Source organism: Pelobates fuscus, chromosome 4, assembly GCF_036172605.1.
Source record: "Pelobates fuscus isolate aPelFus1 chromosome 4, aPelFus1.pri, whole genome shotgun sequence".
Classification (NCBI taxonomy): Eukaryota; Metazoa; Chordata; class Amphibia; order Anura; family Pelobatidae; genus Pelobates; species Pelobates fuscus.
Window position 1 is genome coordinate 61,484,742 of NC_086320.1, and position 17,830 is coordinate 61,502,571.

The following is a 17,830-nucleotide window of genomic DNA, read 5'->3' on the forward strand; positions in this document are numbered from 1 at the left end:
TGATCTAGCAGCGGAAGATAACCTCCCTAACAGGGACTGCAGCTTGCCTCCCCAGACCCCTGGCCATCGCCACACACTCTCAACCTCAACCCGCGGCAGCCAGCACTCTATGGCCACAGAGTCAATTTCGATACCCAAGGAGCTAAGGCACGTCACTGGGCCCCACTGTCTTATCGTGCTCCAAGAGAACTTGGGAGCGACAGGGCCTCAACTGACCCCACGAACCACCCCAAAGCTACCTCCCGCAGGAGCTTATCCAGCACCATCTGCGGGAATTCGAGCACAGACTTAGAAACATAACATAGAATGTGATGGCAGATAAGGACCATTCGGCCCATCCAGTCAGCCCAATTTCCTAACCACTGACATTAGTCCCTGGCCTTATCTTATAGGTAGGACAGCCTTACGCATATCCCACACCCACTTAGACTCCTCTACTACTTCAGCAGGAAGGCTAGTCCACGCATCCACTACCCTTCCGTTAACGTAATACATCCGGGTATTATTGTGAAACCTTCGCCCCTCTAATTTAAGATTATGTATTCTTATTGCGGAAGTTTTACTTCTTTTAAACATAGTCTCCTCCCTATTGTATTGATTCCCCTTAAGTATTTAAACTGTCTATCATATCCCCGTCTCGACTTTCACCAATCTATACATACGAAGATCTTTTAACCTTTCCTTTAAGGTCCACACCGCCCCGAAGCCGGGCGCTCCGAGAAAGGGATCCCGAAGCCTCGGGTGACCCCCTCCAGCAGGAGCCCCATGGCCTGACAATTCCAGTAGCGGTTGAGCCATGGGCACATCGCACTTACGTGCACTGGCGTCGCTGCCCTGTGCCCCCATGTCCCCTTTTTCCCCGTACTTACCCCTCTTGAAACAGCAGGAGGCAGAGTGAGCCCCCACCACGATGGGAGCATTTGAGCTTAAAACAGCATGACCAAACCCCACTTTCATAGGCTGACGTTCAACTCCCTGCAACAACCTGGCCGTTGCTGCAAGGCCGCTGGGGCAGAGCCGCCCCCCAGGAAAGGAGGACAAACGCTGCCGCCGGGCGGCTTACGATGGAGAGCCAGGGGCCTAAGTCCATCTGACCCACACTACAGAGGGCAAACCCGCAAGGCGCTGAAGAAATGTTTTTCATAGCGCCACCAACCCAGGCCGCCATAAGTATGACATGCAGCCCAAGTGGTGTCCTGGTAACAAAACAGCGCCACGCCGCACAGCCCGCTCCCCAACCACGCTCTCCAAAATAGTGAACCCCAAACCCAATTCCCAATGTATTAGGAATTTCCCATAACGGAACTATAGATCTTTGCCGCCCGAGTCCTACCCCCCCTAGTGCCCCAAGGGAAGAGCAACCCCCCAAGAGCCAAAGGGGAATACCTTGCGAGAGTGCGCAGGGGAGAGGAGGCGCAGCCCCCAATGAGGAAGAGGCCCAACTCCCCTCCAATTGCCGCGCTAAGGACCAAGCGCACTGACCCCCACCCACCGGTGGACGCACCGTCGCACCAGTAGAGTACTACACTGAGCGCGGCTGACCGCTACTCTTTGATTATTTTTTTTTGTTTGTTTGGTTTTTTTTTTTGTTTAGGTTTTAGAAAATTCATTTTTTTTTTTTATTTATCTATTTTTTTTTTTAATAAACCCAACATGAACCAGCATAGCGCAGACGCCCCAGCCAGCGCAGGAAAACATTACTTACCTGACGGCACCACAGGAACCGCTGGCGGCACCATAGAACAGACAGCAGCATGAAAAAAGGAGTTCATCACCTACAGCGAAGTTCCCATGGCAACTGGAGCTTCAGACGCCACCTGCTGGACAGATCCGGCAACTGCACCCAAAGCCTGAAGCAGCAGTGGAGAGAGGAAGAGCCAACGCTCCAGGACAGGAGGCTGCCGAGACAGGTAAGGAGAGGGGGGGTGCGCGGTTCGATCCGCCCCCTATTCGTCATCATTGAGTAAACTTTGACCCTGTGCCTCACGGTCAGCAGACACATTCCAGCAAATCAGCAGCAGACCCTCCCTTCCACACCCTCCCACCTCCCTCCCAGCATCCATTTTAGATTCATTCTGAAGCTGCATGCTTATTGAGAGGAGGGAAAGTGTAGCTGCTGCTCATTAGATAGGGAAATTGATAGCTAGGCTAGGGTATTCAGTGTCCACTACAGTCCTGAAGGACTCATCTGATCTCTGCTGTAAGAACAGCACCCCAAAAAGCCCTTTTTAGGGCTAGAACATCAGTCTGCTTCTTTTTTTTTTGTGTAATGTAATTGCAGTTGCCTGCCTGCCAGCTTCTGTGTCAGGCTCAGTGGATACTGTGCCCATTTGCCCAGTGCCACCACTCATATCTGGTGTCACAATAGCTTAAGCTTGACATTTAAAAATAAATTATTTTTCACTGTAATAGATTGAATAGCAGTTAGTTGTCTGCAAGCGTCTGGGTGTCAGGCCTTCAGAGTGTGCTCTGCAGACCTCTGCCAGTGTGCTTTGCCACTCATATATGGTGTCCTAATAGCTTGCATTTAAAAACCAAAAAACTTTCACTGTTATAGATTGAATAGCAGTTAGTTGTCTCCAAGCGTCTGTGTGTCAGGCCTGCTCATCTGCCCACAGTCAGGTGTCTGTCAAGGACATGTTTGAGCGTAAGAAGCCAATGTCAGAAAGTCACCCCCTTGCCCGGCGTCTGACAGCTGGCTTGTCTGTACTATTAGCCCGCCAGTTTTTACCATACAAGCTGGTGGAGTCTGAGGCGTTCAAAAAATTTGTAGCTATTGGGACACCTCAGTGGAAGGTACCCGGCCGAAATTTCTTTTCACAAAAGGCAATCCCCAACCTGTACTCGATTGTGCAAAAGGAAGTAATGGCATGTCTGGCACACAGTGTTGGGGCTAGGGTCTATCTGACCACTGATACCTGGTCTGCAAAGCATGGTCAGGGCAGGTATATCACCTACACTGCACATTGGGTAAACCTGCTGACGGCTGCCAAGCATGGAATGCGTGGCTCTGCAGAGAAGTTGGTGACACCGCCACGACTTGCAGGCAGGCCTGCTGCCACCTACTCTACTCCTCCTACTCCATCCTCTTCCATAACCTCCTCGGCTGAGTACTCTTCTGGCTGGGGGGAGTATCTGCAGTAACACAGAGTGTCTGGGGGGAGTATCTACAGTAACACAGGGTGTCTGGAGGGAGTATCTGCAGAAACACAGTGTGTCTGGAGGGAGTATCTGCAGTAACACATAATGTCTGGAGGGAGTATCTGCAGTAACACAGGGTGCCTGGGGGGAGTATCTGCTTGTAACATTTATATGCACTAAAAAAAAAAAAAGTTGAAAAAATAAAATAAAATGGTTGCAGCTTCCGAATTTATCTAAAATGGATGCTGTCCAGTAGGTGGGAGGGTCTGATAGGGAGGGTGTGCTGCTGATTTGCTGGAATGTGTCTGCTAACTGTGAGGTACAGGGTCAAAGTTTACTCAATGATGACAAATAGGGGGCGGACCGAACATCGCATGTGTTCGCACACGGTGGCGAACGCGAACATGCTATGTTCGCCAGGAACTATTCGCCAGCGTACCGTTCGGGACATCACTAGTGCTACAGTATCACGTTTTTGGGTCATACATAACCACAGGGAGGCTATACTGAATCTCCCTAGAGCTGGCGACCTAGGGCCAGACCTGATCCATCTGGCCACCCTGGAATGGGATCTGGAGCAGGACTACCAGCACCTGCTCAGCTCAAGTCGACCCCAATTTACCCTGCAGGCAGAGCAAGAGAGCTGGGTGGCAGATCCAGACCTATAGCCCTACAACTGGAGAGACATCATAGATTGGTCCTGGGAAGACCCATGGTATGGTGGCGGCCATCATAAGGCGTGACAACAATGAGTGGTGTTTGGTCATCGAGTGCATGGAACTCAAATTGTTCACTCAAGTGCGCGAACGTCGCTGAATGCTTACCTTCCGGGGATGTTAGGCTATTCGAACGGGAGTCGAACGACGTTCGGTAAGAAGAAACTCCCAAACAAAAGAAATACACTGACTGTACTCACAAACGGCTATGTTCGGTATTTAGAACTTTACTTCGAATCCCCAAAGTAGACCTGTGACTTCCAGGGTATTCCTGAACCCCTGAACTGATCTGAGTGATTTTTGGATATGTTGGTCAGCCAGATCAGGGCTATCAGGGGATGTGACATTTGTGGGGATATTGTGTTTTGGGGTACTTTTGGGACTTTGTAGAAATGTTTTTTTTTTCCTGCCTGGAGATAATTGGGTTATCAGCTATACTCTCTTCCCACTGAGAGCAGGATAGGGGCTACGGTGCCCGGTGTTGTGCTTATGGTCCTCAGCGTCAGTGTCAGGGTCTTACCTGATTTGGGAGTCTGTAGCGCAGATATGTTGCTCACCCTTGCAGATAGCCACAGGCCAAGGTGGTCAGGTAAGAATTCACCCGGCCTGTGGGTCTGTGCACGGGGGCTGTGCAGGATAAAGTACCAATACGCAGTACAGGCAAGGACTGAACCAGCAGGATAGTCGAGGGATAGCCGAGGTCAAAGGATGCCAGAGGTCAGGATAAACGTAGTCAGAAGCCGGGGTCAATAATACGAAGCAGATGAAACAGGAACACTGGTACGAAACAGGATCACAAGATCAAAGACTTGACATTGAGCACAGGGCGAGGCTGGGTTTAAATACCCTGCTGATGACCGATCAGAGTCAGGTGAGACACAGCCAAGTCAAGGTGCAGTCCCCGGTGTAGTAGCCATGCCAGGGGGCTGCTGTGGCTCAGAGGCAGAAAGCAGGACTAGGATTGAGAAGTTCCCCAGTTCAAGTCTCCTGTTGGGAGCTCCAGGAGCGACCACGTCTGGCTGTCTGTCTAACTGGTGAGAACCGTGACAGTACCCCCCCCCCCCCCCTTTAAAAACGACCTCCGGGCGTAAGTAGGTTCTCCATCGTAATAATACACCTCTCCAAGGTCACTATCAGAATCCAGTGAGTCCCCATAGTCAAAGTCCTCAGTGTGGAATCCCTTAATTGCTTGGGATTTCCCAGTACCAGCTTCTGGTACGGCTGAAGAACTGTCCAGGTTTTTTAGGTTCCGGGTACAGGTGGCAAGCACTTCCACAACTTCGGCAGGAGCAGTGTTCGTAGCTAACAATGCTTTTTCGAACATTTCAAGGTCTTCTTTACGGACCGTAGTGCCATTAGAAGCAATGGCACAATCCACAGGTAAATCCTTTTCAGGTGGACAGGAAGTAGTGGTGGTACCACAGGAAGTAACTTCGGCAGTAGATGCAGGTGGCTCTGGAGCAGGTCGTGTAGTTTCTCCCATGGAAGCCAAGCATGGGCAAGAAAAACGGCTCCCATGTAGCTTTTTAGGCTGGTATGCGGTGTACACAGGATGAAGGAAATTAGTACCCAGTCGGAGAGCTGGAAGTCTAGGAGGGCAAACAGGACAAAGCGTGATGAAATGCCCTTTTTCTCCACAGTAATATCACAGGCCATGGCTTCTCCTTCGGTCCCTTTCCCTAGGTGTCACTTTGCAGTGGACAAGTCCTAATTGCATAGGTTCCTCAGGGTCAAGTGGAACACAGGATACCTCTGGAGTTTTCCTGGGAACTGGATCATAAGGGGGCATCACTGGGGTGTGGTGATGGTACTCGGTTCCTTGGTTATGAAGACTCCGCGATTTTTTAGTACGTGGAGCTGGCTTGGGCATAGTGGTCTTGCATTGTGAGTCCATAGCAGTAATAAAGGATTCCCAGCTGACAAGGACAGGACTCTTCGTCTGCAACATTTGGTGAGCCCAAACTTTGATGCGTCCAGACAACAGGTTGATAGCCGCTCTGACCCTGATGAATTCTGTGGCATAAGTTTGAGGCTTTAATGAAAACAACACCTCGCAATCCATCTTGAATGACTGAAAGGACGTGCGGCTACCATCAAATCGGTCGGGCATGATGACAAACGGTTCTGGATAAGCTGGTTCCGGGGCTGGATGTACTGCGCCTTTAAGAAATAAAATTTCTTGCTGCAGCTCCGAAACAGTCTGGGCCAGGCTGGACACTTGCTGGGGCGAGGGTGAGCACATCTCTGCGGACTCCATATTGGTCAAGTCTTTTGTCAGGGTCTTACCTGAGTTGGGAGTCTGTAGCGCAGATATGTTGCTCACCCTTGCAGACAGCCACAGGCCAAGGTGGTCAGGTAAGAATTCACCCGGCCTGTGGGTCTGTGCAGGATAAAGTACCAATACGCAGTACAGGCAAGGACTGAACCAGCAGGATAGTCGAGGGATAGCCGAGGTCAAAGGATGCCAGAGGTCAGGATAAACGTAGTCAGAAGCCGGGGTCAATAATACGAAGCAGATGAAACAGGAACACTGGTACGAAACAGGATCACAAGATCAAAGACTTGACACTGAGCACAGGGTGAGGCTGGGTTTAAATACCCTGCTGATGACCGATCAGAGTCAGGTGAGACACAGCCAAGTCAAGGTGCAGCCCCCGGTGTAGTAGCCATGCCAGGATGAACAGGACCGGAATCAGTAGTCACTGTATAAAGCTGCTGTGGCTCAGAGGCAGAAAGCAGGAATAGGACTGAGAAGTTCCCCGGTTCAAGTCCCCTGTTGGGAACTCCAGGAGCGACCACGTCTGGCTGTCTGTCTAACTGGTGAGAACCGTGACAGTCAGCTAGGAAGCTTTGATTGATGGACCCACCCAGTCGGGGTGGCAGGCAGTCCATCACAACACCGATGATGTGATGATGCACGCACATCCGTGTCACTAGCGTAAAAAATTTCATTTGAGGCCCTTGGAAGCGACCAGCGGTTTTGAGAATGCCAGCATGATTTCCACCCGATCTACCATGGAGACTGGAGGGAGAACTGGCAAGAGGTAAGCTTAGCTTTAGTGTGTCCACGCTGATCGAGTGCGGACATGCTGTCATGCCGACCGTGCACGAGGTCTCCCCAGATCAGCAGTGTGACAGATAGCGAAGAAAAGTGATGTGGAGAATATCTACAAGTACCTGGGGGTACCACAAGAACATGGCAACCATGAGGAAGAGGCAAGGAGAACATCAGAGTACCTCCAGAGAGTCTGAGAGGTACTGAAGTCCCAGCTAAATGGCAAGAACAAGATCCAAGCCATCAATACATATGCCCTACCAGTCAACAGGTACCCAGCTGGAATAATAACCTGGCAAGATGTCAAGACCCTCAAGTCTCAGATAAACCTCTCAATTGATCCATCAATGCTTTCTATGGCTCCTATTTTTTTTTTCAGCTGATATAGATTTACTCCTATTTGGTTCTATTTGGTTCAGGGTTCCGCCCTTTTCGATGTGATCCCACTTTGTTCTGGGTACCCAAGCCCATGTGCTTGTAAGTCCACACCCGTTCACGTAATTATGTCATGGAAGCGATGATGTATGCGTTCCACGTCACTCACTGCCCGATTGGCTGTGAATAGTCCTTTGTTCATGTCATTCAGTGGGCATGTAGAAAAAAGGGGAAGAGTGGATATGATTAAAGTGCTTGTAACTAATAAACTTTTATCAAATCTTAATTAACTTTATTAAGGAAAAATTAAAACAAGATAAAATATATGAAAATTCTAGTATAAAGCAGAATTCACACATACTAGAACTCTATCTATGTCTATGCACAAGATACATGAATAAACCAGTTTATTTATGGATGCATTCTTTTATATGGGAATTAATTTCTTTAAAATCTTCCTTAACGGGTATATCCAATTATGTTAAATTTTATACCACCCCACCCATCCCCTAATAAAGATAAAAGGAGGGGGGGAGGTATATGTTAAATTATTGGACAGATTGTAGAAAAAAATGTTTATTTAAATATTTATGAAATGATGGGTAATGTGATTACTCCTATTTTTAAGCAGAATTTTAGAAGTATTTAAAAATGGATGAGAGAGGGGCTAAAGGATGGTTAAGACACACACTGATATACACTATGTGGGGATGTAGTGTATGCACCTGTATCACAAATCCACCTTCATAAACTTTCTACATTGTAAAACTCATCCTGCTGCTTTTTGCTACACTGTTATGACATGACCAACCATTGTGACATCATAAAAGCTAAATTGGCTATTGCTGGAATTCAGACAGGAACCTTGATCTTTTCAGCCTTGTGTTTAAGAGCTTTTTTGGAAAGCTCCCACCCTACCTGAGCAGAATGCTCTCCCCGGCTGTTCCCACCTTCTATAACCTCCGATTCAGTACCAGTACTTTAAGTAGTCTACCTAAATACAAAATAAAAATGTTACGTTCCTCTTTTTCCTACAGAGCACTGCTATTATGGAATAACCTTCCGGACACTTTCAAATCCCCTCCCAGCCTAAAATCCTTTAAGAAATCCTTCTTTACATATCTCAAAACAGAATGAACCTGTAATAATGGTTGATTACATTTCTTACCTGTTCTGTATTAAATTTATATATGTATTAATATTATTTTGAATATTCTATTGTACCCTGTTGTAACGATGTAGGGTTAGTGGGCCCAGGACATACATTAAAATGAGAGAAATCTCAATGTATTATTTCTGGTAAAATATTTTATAAATAAACAAATAATTAAATACAAACCTACCTTCACGTTCACTGTACATGTACACGGCATCCTCGAAGACATGAGGCCCTTTTACTACACTTGATATCCATATATAAGTGTCATGACATCTGTAAGCTCTGCCATTGCTTTTGCTTCCTGTCCTTGGCTGACAAAGAGCTTAAACCTCTCACCTATTAATATTCAGCTCTTTGTATCTCCATGGTACATGCAGGTAATTGTAAACAATGCCACCAGACATTCTAACGGAAGGATTCAGTGAAAGTAAACTGGAAAACATAACCAATGCTTCCCTGGTGAAACTCTGCCAGGTAACAGGGGGAGCGTCTAACTCGCCATATGTTTTCCAGCTTGCAAATATCTGGAATTTATGGTCTTTGTTTACAGCTTCCATCCATGGAAAGCAGCCAGTGAGAGCTACAAACAGAGTGACTCCAAATGCCCAGACATCAATACTTGGACTCAAGTGTAGATATTGGTTAGGTTCCAGAATAGAAAGCTCAGGTGCCATGTATGGTATTATATGAGACATCGATGGGATGAATCTACCAAAACGTTCTGTTAGACCAAAATCTCCGATCTTGATGTTGTGGCATTCTTTATCCATAAGCAAGATGTTGTCTGGTTTCAGGTCTCTATGCACCAACCCTTGATTATGAATGAAAAACAATGCTTCGGAGATCTGAGCAGCACAACGCTTCACAATGTATTCTGGTAACCCAACCTAAAATATTAGAGAAAAAAAAATGTCAGTATATTAAGTAAAATATTCAGTAGAGCCAAAAATAAAAATCTTTTACCAATATCATTCTCAAAATCATTATTTTAATAGGTCAGCTGATAACTCTCCTCTAGCAAACGTATGCCTCAAATATTGTGTTGTAAGCAGTGATTTACACATGCAATGTTGAATTATCAATGTATGCCATAATTAAAGTTCTAAAATATATATGCTGCTGAAAATAGAATATTAATTTTAGCTATTTCAATTGTAGGCAAGAGTTGACAGTAAATGTAATTAAGCTCTTTTTATATGTTTTATGGAAATTAAAGTTTTCAACTTTTTCAATGAATTCAACTTGAACATTGATAATGATTTAACCAAACTAAGATGCAGCTAGGACAGGTGTTGGTAACCAGCGGCCCTCCTGTTCTTGATGATATACAATTACAGCAAATATCCAATGCCAGCTATTGTTATAGTACATACATAAGGTATAGGGTATCAAGTTGCCCATGCCTAAAGTAGCATAGATATTCTAACAAGACGATTCATTGTTACTAATCTGCTGTAAAATACCACTGAGACTAATGAGGAGCAATTATACAGCTTATGCTCCTTACCTTCTCAACAATAATGGATTCGAGGGTCCCTGCTGTTGCCACCTCCTGGACGTAGACATAGTGTTTCAGGGTATCAAAGAAGTAGGGGTAGGTTGTAATGATACCCCTGTGATGAGACAGATAGACCGCAACCTTGAATTCCTTGACAAAGTCATCTTGGTGGGTTCTTTCTTTCTTCATCAGTTTTAGCGCCACTGATCGACCTTGTAAACATGATCAAGACAAATATTAAAACCATTTTCAGAAAAACAATCAACTATAGTAACATTAATGAGTCGGGAGTGACATGAGGAGGTTAAATGTAATACTATTAAGACAGTTCTCTTTAAGTGCTCCAATATTTCTTTCCGAGTCCTGTGTGTGTGCATGCGACACTTGAAATTAATTTAATTTGCCTATTGTTTTGGCTGTGCCAGTACAGCAAGATATACAATATAAATAAAAAGACAAAAAAAACAAATAAAAAAACTAATAAAAAAAAAAAAAAAAACTAACTTTTAGGTGGCCACTAGGTTTTGCAAAAAGTGAAATTTCTGCTTAAAGTACACGTTATTATAGCCATTAACTATTCTAGATACTGTATGTTATTAGATTAACACACGTGTGCCAACAAAGGCTTTGGGGTTAATGAAACAGTCTGTACCTGCTAGCTTGTCATGAGCCAGTAAAACTTGACCAAAGGTCCCTTCTCCAAGCTTTTCAAGAACCTGGTACTGCTCTGGAATCATCTGGATCTCTTGGTTTTCGGATGTGTTTTCCATTGCAATGAGCTGGAAGGCAGGTTCTTTACTCAGATCTGAAGCGTAGACCTGAGGGTGCAAAATATTAGTTTTAAAAACTGCTTTTTTATAATCTTTTATAAGTAAAGATAGATGCCTCCAGAAAGTGGTACAAAGATAGCAAAATGCATTTTTAGGGTGTGTTAATAGCCCTAAGGAATATTTTAATACGACTAGAGAGACTGTATAACAGATGGCAGGTGTATAATGTAATCAAGACATTAAATGTAAAAGTAGGTAGAACTTTATATAGATTTTTTTAATAATAAATGCAAATTGTATATTTAATGTATAATTCAATAAACAGTATTTAATACATTGAATTGTTCTTTTAACCAAATCAAATTTTGAACCAACGTCTGTTGGTATTCCAGATCCAGAGTGTCCTGACTAACCCCAAATGAATTATATGCTATGAATTAAAGGACAGAACCAGTTTTACAAACCAAGCTACACATTAAAACATTTATCTCTCCACCTACTGTGTAATACAACTTTCAATCACGTTATAGGTTGGCTGAGACTTACGTGACATTTAGTCCAACATATACGGAGAACCAAATGTTATTCATCCAACAGGAATAACAATCATGTACATTTTATTCCCTGAACATCTAATTGTTTAACCAAATACTAAAATATAAGGTTTTAGTTTCTTTAAACAAATTTTGTTGTATAGAAAATTACCAAATTTCAATCTAGAGGAGCTGTAGACTGTTTACATCTCTACTATTTTAACCTACTCTTTGCAATTTATCTACATATCACACTCCATTCAGACATGTATCAGTTTATAAGGAAGTGTAGATCTTACCTTTAAAATCTTACAAACAACTTTGGGTTGAGATATCACTTTGGAATATGGCAAACGTGATCTCTTTCACAAGTTCAACACATGGAAATTTTCTCCTGGAGTCCAATGTCTTCAAGAGGTTCCTGCTAAACCAACAAGAAGACAAATTCTGAAGGCTGTAAGCCTGCTAATGGTCTTTTATAGGAGAACTGCCCTGACTAAACCATAAACCCCTCCCTTAATTAAATGCAAATTGAGTATCCCACCAATAGCCTATGTCATGTTAATAGGTGTGAAGATTTCTATTGGTCAGTGTTCAAGCAGTGGGTGGAGAAAAGTAATTATATGTAATATGTTAATTAGAAACAGACAGTATCTGTCATATTAGCATTATAATTACTTTTTAAGAAGAAATGTGTAATGTAAACATAGTATAAACCTTGTGGAGGGAAACTTAAATGAAATAGTCTAGGAGCGGGAAAATCTTAATTTTCAATGTAAAAAAAATATTATTTATTTATCAAGAGTGTGTGTAGCGAGCTTAAAACATAGGTTTTAACTTAGAAAATCCAGCACCTCTATCTTTCTGAGACCTCATTCATCAATCCATTTTTTTTATGGGCAAAAGTTGCACATGATCACTGTGGAGGTTAAACGATGCATTATTTATTAAACTGGAGTACTGCAATATTATTCTGTTTTTGCTATTAGATTTTTTGATTAGAAATTGGTTTCTAGTTTCTCACTATCTAAATTTAACCTGACCTCAAATTTTGATTGTCCTTAACATTGCAATATATTGTGTAAATCACTAAACAAACCTTTCCTTATTAACCAAAAGTCAACAAGTCAGCATAAAAAATATGCAATTTTTTTGTTATCCCACCAAACCTAGTTTTCTGTTTAAAGATAAAGTCAAATATATATTTAAAAATATAACACCAATAATTAACTGTGGTAAAGACAATCAACTGGCTTTAAAATAACCTTTTTTCTATAACCTGCCTAAATATTAAACCATACTATTCTACCAGCTGTAATCTGCTAGAAATCTCATATATTGTGTTGTTGACTTAAAACTACCCAATACTTCTTCACATATTGGTATTTTTTTTTACCCCAAGTAATATTCATTTTTGAAGCTCCTAATCTTCTTGCATGAACCCTATAGTGTGTATATTCCATCGATTATCAGGATGGGGGTGTTGGGTGGGGTGGGTGAGTATGACTTCTCATAATGACTCACACAATTATTATGGAGGGTGTTCATTCATGCTGCATAACTTACAATTAGTTGATAACTCCTTTTTTTTGTTGTTTTTTTCATTTTTGCTTCCATTTGAGCAAATATTCACCTAAAACATAATTTGGAAATAATACTTTAGGAGGTGATTAAAGATACATTTTATTATGAAGATTCTGTTTGATTCCCACAGTTTTTATCTATATACAGAGTTAACCAAAGGCTATACCTGTCTTATAGTACCACTACACTAAGAATGACCGTGAGCATGCACCCAGCTACACTAACATTTGTCCCATTACAGGCAATTGTTCCTTTTTAAAATTGAGTGTATCTTGTGTAAATGGAAAGGAAATCCAAAATTGGAGGTTGGGCATGATGACCTCTAGAATTCTTCCTATGGAAATTCCTTGAATCTCCTCACCAGCTTATCTGCAATTCACACTCTTTCAGTCTTTGAAAACTTGTCCTGGTCCCCATGGTAACATTGCTATTTCAACCCTCTTTCACTGTGCACAGCATTCCTATAATGCATGGCATTAAATCAGGCCTAGTATTGCACCCAGTCAGTGAAACTTAAAAAGGCATGGATGGATACACTATATTTGGCGTATGAACAAGTATGGAGACTGGGTAAAAAAAAAAAAAAACAGAGATTATATATCATTGTAACATATTAATTTTAGTATTTTAAATCTGGACATATTACTGACCTACTTTATGTATGAATACAATTGTTTATTATTAACCCCTTAAGGACGGCGGACGTTCTATGCCGTCCTTGGGGACCCAGTCCTAAATGCCAGCGGGCGGCATAGAACGTCCCCACCGTCCCTAATACTTACCTGGTTGCCGGCGCTCGCGGTGGGGGGACTCACCTGGCATCCCAGGGAGTCCCCCTGCTTCCGATCTTGCCCTACTGGTCCATGTAATTGCGAGAACCTCACAATCACATGGACGGCATAGTCGTCCACAGCATTGCCAGCAGGGGGACTGCCTGGAATGACAGGCAGTCCCCCTGCTGGGTGTAAAATGTAAAATACAAGTTTAAAACAGTTAAAAAATAAATAATATATACTTAGATCATTACATTTTCTTGTCCGGCTTCACTTCCGGTTCGGCGCACTTCCGGAAGTGAAGCCGGACAAGAAAATGTAACCGCTAAAAAAAGATTGAATGAAATGGAAACAGCTGGGATACCTTTCAACTGCAGATAGGAAGCCCAATCAGAAGAGGATTGTGTACCAACGCCCACCACACCACCAATGGACTCCCAGCTTGAACATATTTAAGCAAACAAACAAAATATGTGAACACAACTCCAGTGAAAATAGTGATAATTAATAAGCAAAAAATTGAGCTTCCCTGTGTTAGGTGAAGTATTCAGAAAAGGTCCCCAAAGACTTCCTCTTGTCTTCAGCATACATACAAAATAGAGTGGGGTATTATCTGCTAAATACAGATCAAATGGAAAAACATAGCGTTTAACTGTGTGATAGTAAATGAAGATGTATAATTAACAATTGGCCACTCACAAATTATAAGATTTAAAAAAGCTTTGAGTGTAATCCTTTTCTTCAATATTTTCTATGTTCATCTTCACACTCCCATCAGTAATTAGGAATATTTGCTCTTTTGAGCAAATATTCCTAATTACTGATGGGAGTGTGAAGATGAACATAGAAAATATTGAAGAAAAGGATTACACTCAAGGCTTTTTTACATCTTATAATTTGTGAGTGGCCAATTGTTAATTATACATCTTTATTTACTCTCACACAGTTAAACGCTATGTTTTTCCATTTGATCTGTATTTAGCAGATAATACCCCACTCTATTTTGTATGAACATATTTAAGGGTTTGAGGGGGGAGGAAAAATAGGCTTATTTGTACACTTGTTGATGTTTTGACAGTGTATATGATTATATGTTTTAACTGTAATTTGATATTTGGTCCCTGAGGAAGTTTCCTAAGGGAGACGAAACGCGTAGGACCAGTAATAGCATTTAATTTTATTTTTATACTTCAAAGCCAATACATTTCCTTTTTTTTTTACCAACCATTGGGAGTGTGTGGACTTCCTAATTTTGGAATTGGCGTGGTAACCAAACAGGAGGAACCCCCCTAACTACAGGTGAGGCAACCTGAGGGCTTGAAAAAAACACATCAATTTGTGAGTGCAACCTTGAAGCATGAAATGGATATTTAAATTTTAATTTTATTACACTATGTTGTATTTTCTGTTTATATTCTAGTGATACAAGCTGACTCCCTGGTTGTTTTGTAGTTTGCAATAGTTGTATATGGTCACCAAGTTGGGAGGTGACATAAGGGAAGCAAGTATCCGAAAAGCTAAGTTTATATCGATATTTTCCACGGGTGAATAGGTGGAAGTTATACCATATATATATATATATGTGTGTATGTGTGTGTATATGTAACGAATATATACCCCAACATGCAGGATTCAACTTAACAAAGGACAACACAGAGGAGAGATAAGTCTACTGGACCTTAGAATGTCCGGACTCGACGTATATGAGAGGAGACAGAGTCAGGAACGATCCGAGGTCAAGGGCACAGTGAGACAGCGTAAACTAGGACTAGCCGGGTTCTGGTACACAGTAAACAGAAAGCCGGCAAACTGAACAGATAAGGATAAAGAGATAACGTAGTCAGAATCAAAGCCAAGGTCAAAACGAAGGAATACAACTGAACACAACAAGCGCTAAAGGGAACTGAAACAGAAACCACGATAGGGCAGGGAGTAAAGGGAGAGGTAAGTTTAAATAGCTTCTAAACTAATTTGATTGGCTCCTGTAATATACACACCCCCAAAAGGTAAGTGTATGGGGAGTGTGGCATGACATGGGCCAATGGGAGCCTTTTGACAATTTAGGCTCCCACTGTCTCTTTAAAAGCGCGCCCGAGACCCGCGGCGCGCTCTTAGATTCAGGCGGGACACGTGACCGCTTCTCGCGGTCACTGCACGCCTTCCTAGTGAAGCCGTCGGATGAGCCGTGCGCGGCTCGTGCAGCAGGACCGCGCACGGTTTGAAGAGAGGACCGCGACCGGCCCCTGGATAAGGTAAGGAATGCTACAGTATATATATATATATATATATTATATATAGAAACAAAATCCAGAGCCAGGCACTCCTCCTTATAAAAAACTCTCAAATATAAATAAGCCTAGGTGCAATCCCGCGTTATATATACGAGAAAGCAATAAAGGGAGCACACTAGGTCTTGATTATAGTGCAAAATTATTTACTGCATTCCCAATTAATACATAGCTGTGGTTTAAGCAGAAAAAAAATCAACATTTCGACCCTTCTGGGTCTTTATCAAGATCACAGTGACATGTATAACATACTTTCCATATATACATAAATATGTAATGAGCTTACCAGTAAGATCATCGGACAGCCGGCAGACTGAGAAACCCGGAAGTGTGAGACACCACGTGGGATTGTGCGTGTGACGTGTTACGTAAATAGCGTAGTTGCTAAGCAACTACGTAGAAGGAGTAAAAACAATCACCCGGTTCAAAAGAAACCGGAGGAAAACTCTATGCAAGCCTAAAAAAGTGTGTAGAGAGGAAGACTAAGCCAATATATCCCGAGGTCTGCATAAATAGATCTGTATATGTGCAAAGTCCATGTGAAATAAAACAAACGTGCAGAAAACATCAATGTGAAAAATTACAGTGTGAGGAATATACATAGAACATAAATGCAGAACGGGATCAGGCTATAGCAGATACAATTAGTTGGAAAGTCATTCTGTACTATATACCAACATAAATTCTGTGAGGCATATTTTTACTGGTATGACATAGTTTAGGCATTGGGCTAGAGGCATATATTTATATTATAGCTGGACATAGTATATTTATAATAATATGTACAAACACATCAAACATTCCCATTCATTCTTTTTGAACCTGGGCATAACTATCTGCATGCTATATATTAGAGATTGCTTAAAGACTCTTTTTGGAAGATTCCCACATATTTAACAAACAAACGAAGAACAAAAACGTATAATAATTCAGATTGCCAACTCTAGAAGGGAATGTATGTGGTTGTACAAATTAAGAAGAAAAAACGGAAATCTACATATTACTCTATGACATAGAGACAGGGAATTGCAAATTAGTTACTTTAGTCTAAATAAAAGAACAATATTGAACTACGGACCTTACTTAAGGATCCCTAGGTTGTAACTATTAGGACATAACAGAGTTGTATAGCTATAAGTATACTGATTTAAAGAAACATGGACAAAACAAGGTTTTCATTAAGTCCATTCGGAGTCACTGTGTTTAAATAGTGGATCCAATGGGCTTCACGTTGTAGGAGCAACTTGGATCTATCGCCTCCTCTTGGTTGTGCAGGGACGTGGTCAATTGCAATAAACCGGAGTAAAGGTAGATGGTGTTGACTAGCTAGAAAGTGTTTAGCAACAGGTTTGTCGGTCCGTTGATCTCTAAAAGCAGTCATGATTCCGGACCGGTGTCCTCTAATGCGATCTCTCAAAGTCATGTCGGTTTTACCGACGTACAAAAGTCCACAGGGACAAGTGATCATATATATGACATGTGTTGTCATACAGCAGCAGGACCGCGCACGGTTTGAAGAGAGGACCGCGACCGGCCCCTGGATAAGGTAAGTAACGTTACAGTATATATATATTATATATGATCTAAGTATATATATATATATATATACACACACACACACACACACACACACATTTACACATACACTGTCTAAGTGTATTTCAATATTAATATATATAATTATAGTATAACATCTATATAATTTTATATATATATATATATATATATATATATTAATATCTAAAAACACGTAGAATGATATTGATTAAATATATAATTATAGAAAAAATCCAATATGCTTGCACTCCTGGTGATAATGATGCTATTGACCGGTGCAGATCCAGCAAAATTTGTAGAGATCCAAGTAAACGGGATGCACTCCAGGGTCTTTGAAGTATAGTTAAAATATAACTTTTAATTCATATCAAAATGATCAAA

General features: G+C 42.1%; 1 protein-coding gene across 1 annotated transcript in view; it reads right to left on the reverse strand.

Annotated features, from left to right (window-relative positions):
• Nucleotides 1-170: 170 nt before the first annotated feature.
• The window catches only part of LOC134609327 (uncharacterized serine/threonine-protein kinase SBK3-like), a 34,965-nt gene continuing 17,305 nt past the window's right edge, over nucleotides 171-17,830 (reverse strand). The window contains exons 2-7 of the mRNA XM_063453008.1: nucleotides 10,597-10,762; nucleotides 9,954-10,156; nucleotides 8,783-9,333; nucleotides 8,631-8,689; nucleotides 5,277-5,446; nucleotides 171-266 (exon numbers count right to left, since the gene is read on the reverse strand). Coding sequence (XP_063309078.1) covers nucleotides 171-266; nucleotides 5,277-5,446; nucleotides 8,631-8,689; nucleotides 8,783-9,333; nucleotides 9,954-10,156; nucleotides 10,597-10,762 — 1,245 coding nt within the window. The remainder of the gene's footprint in view (nucleotides 267-5,276; nucleotides 5,447-8,630; nucleotides 8,690-8,782; nucleotides 9,334-9,953; nucleotides 10,157-10,596; nucleotides 10,763-17,830) is intronic.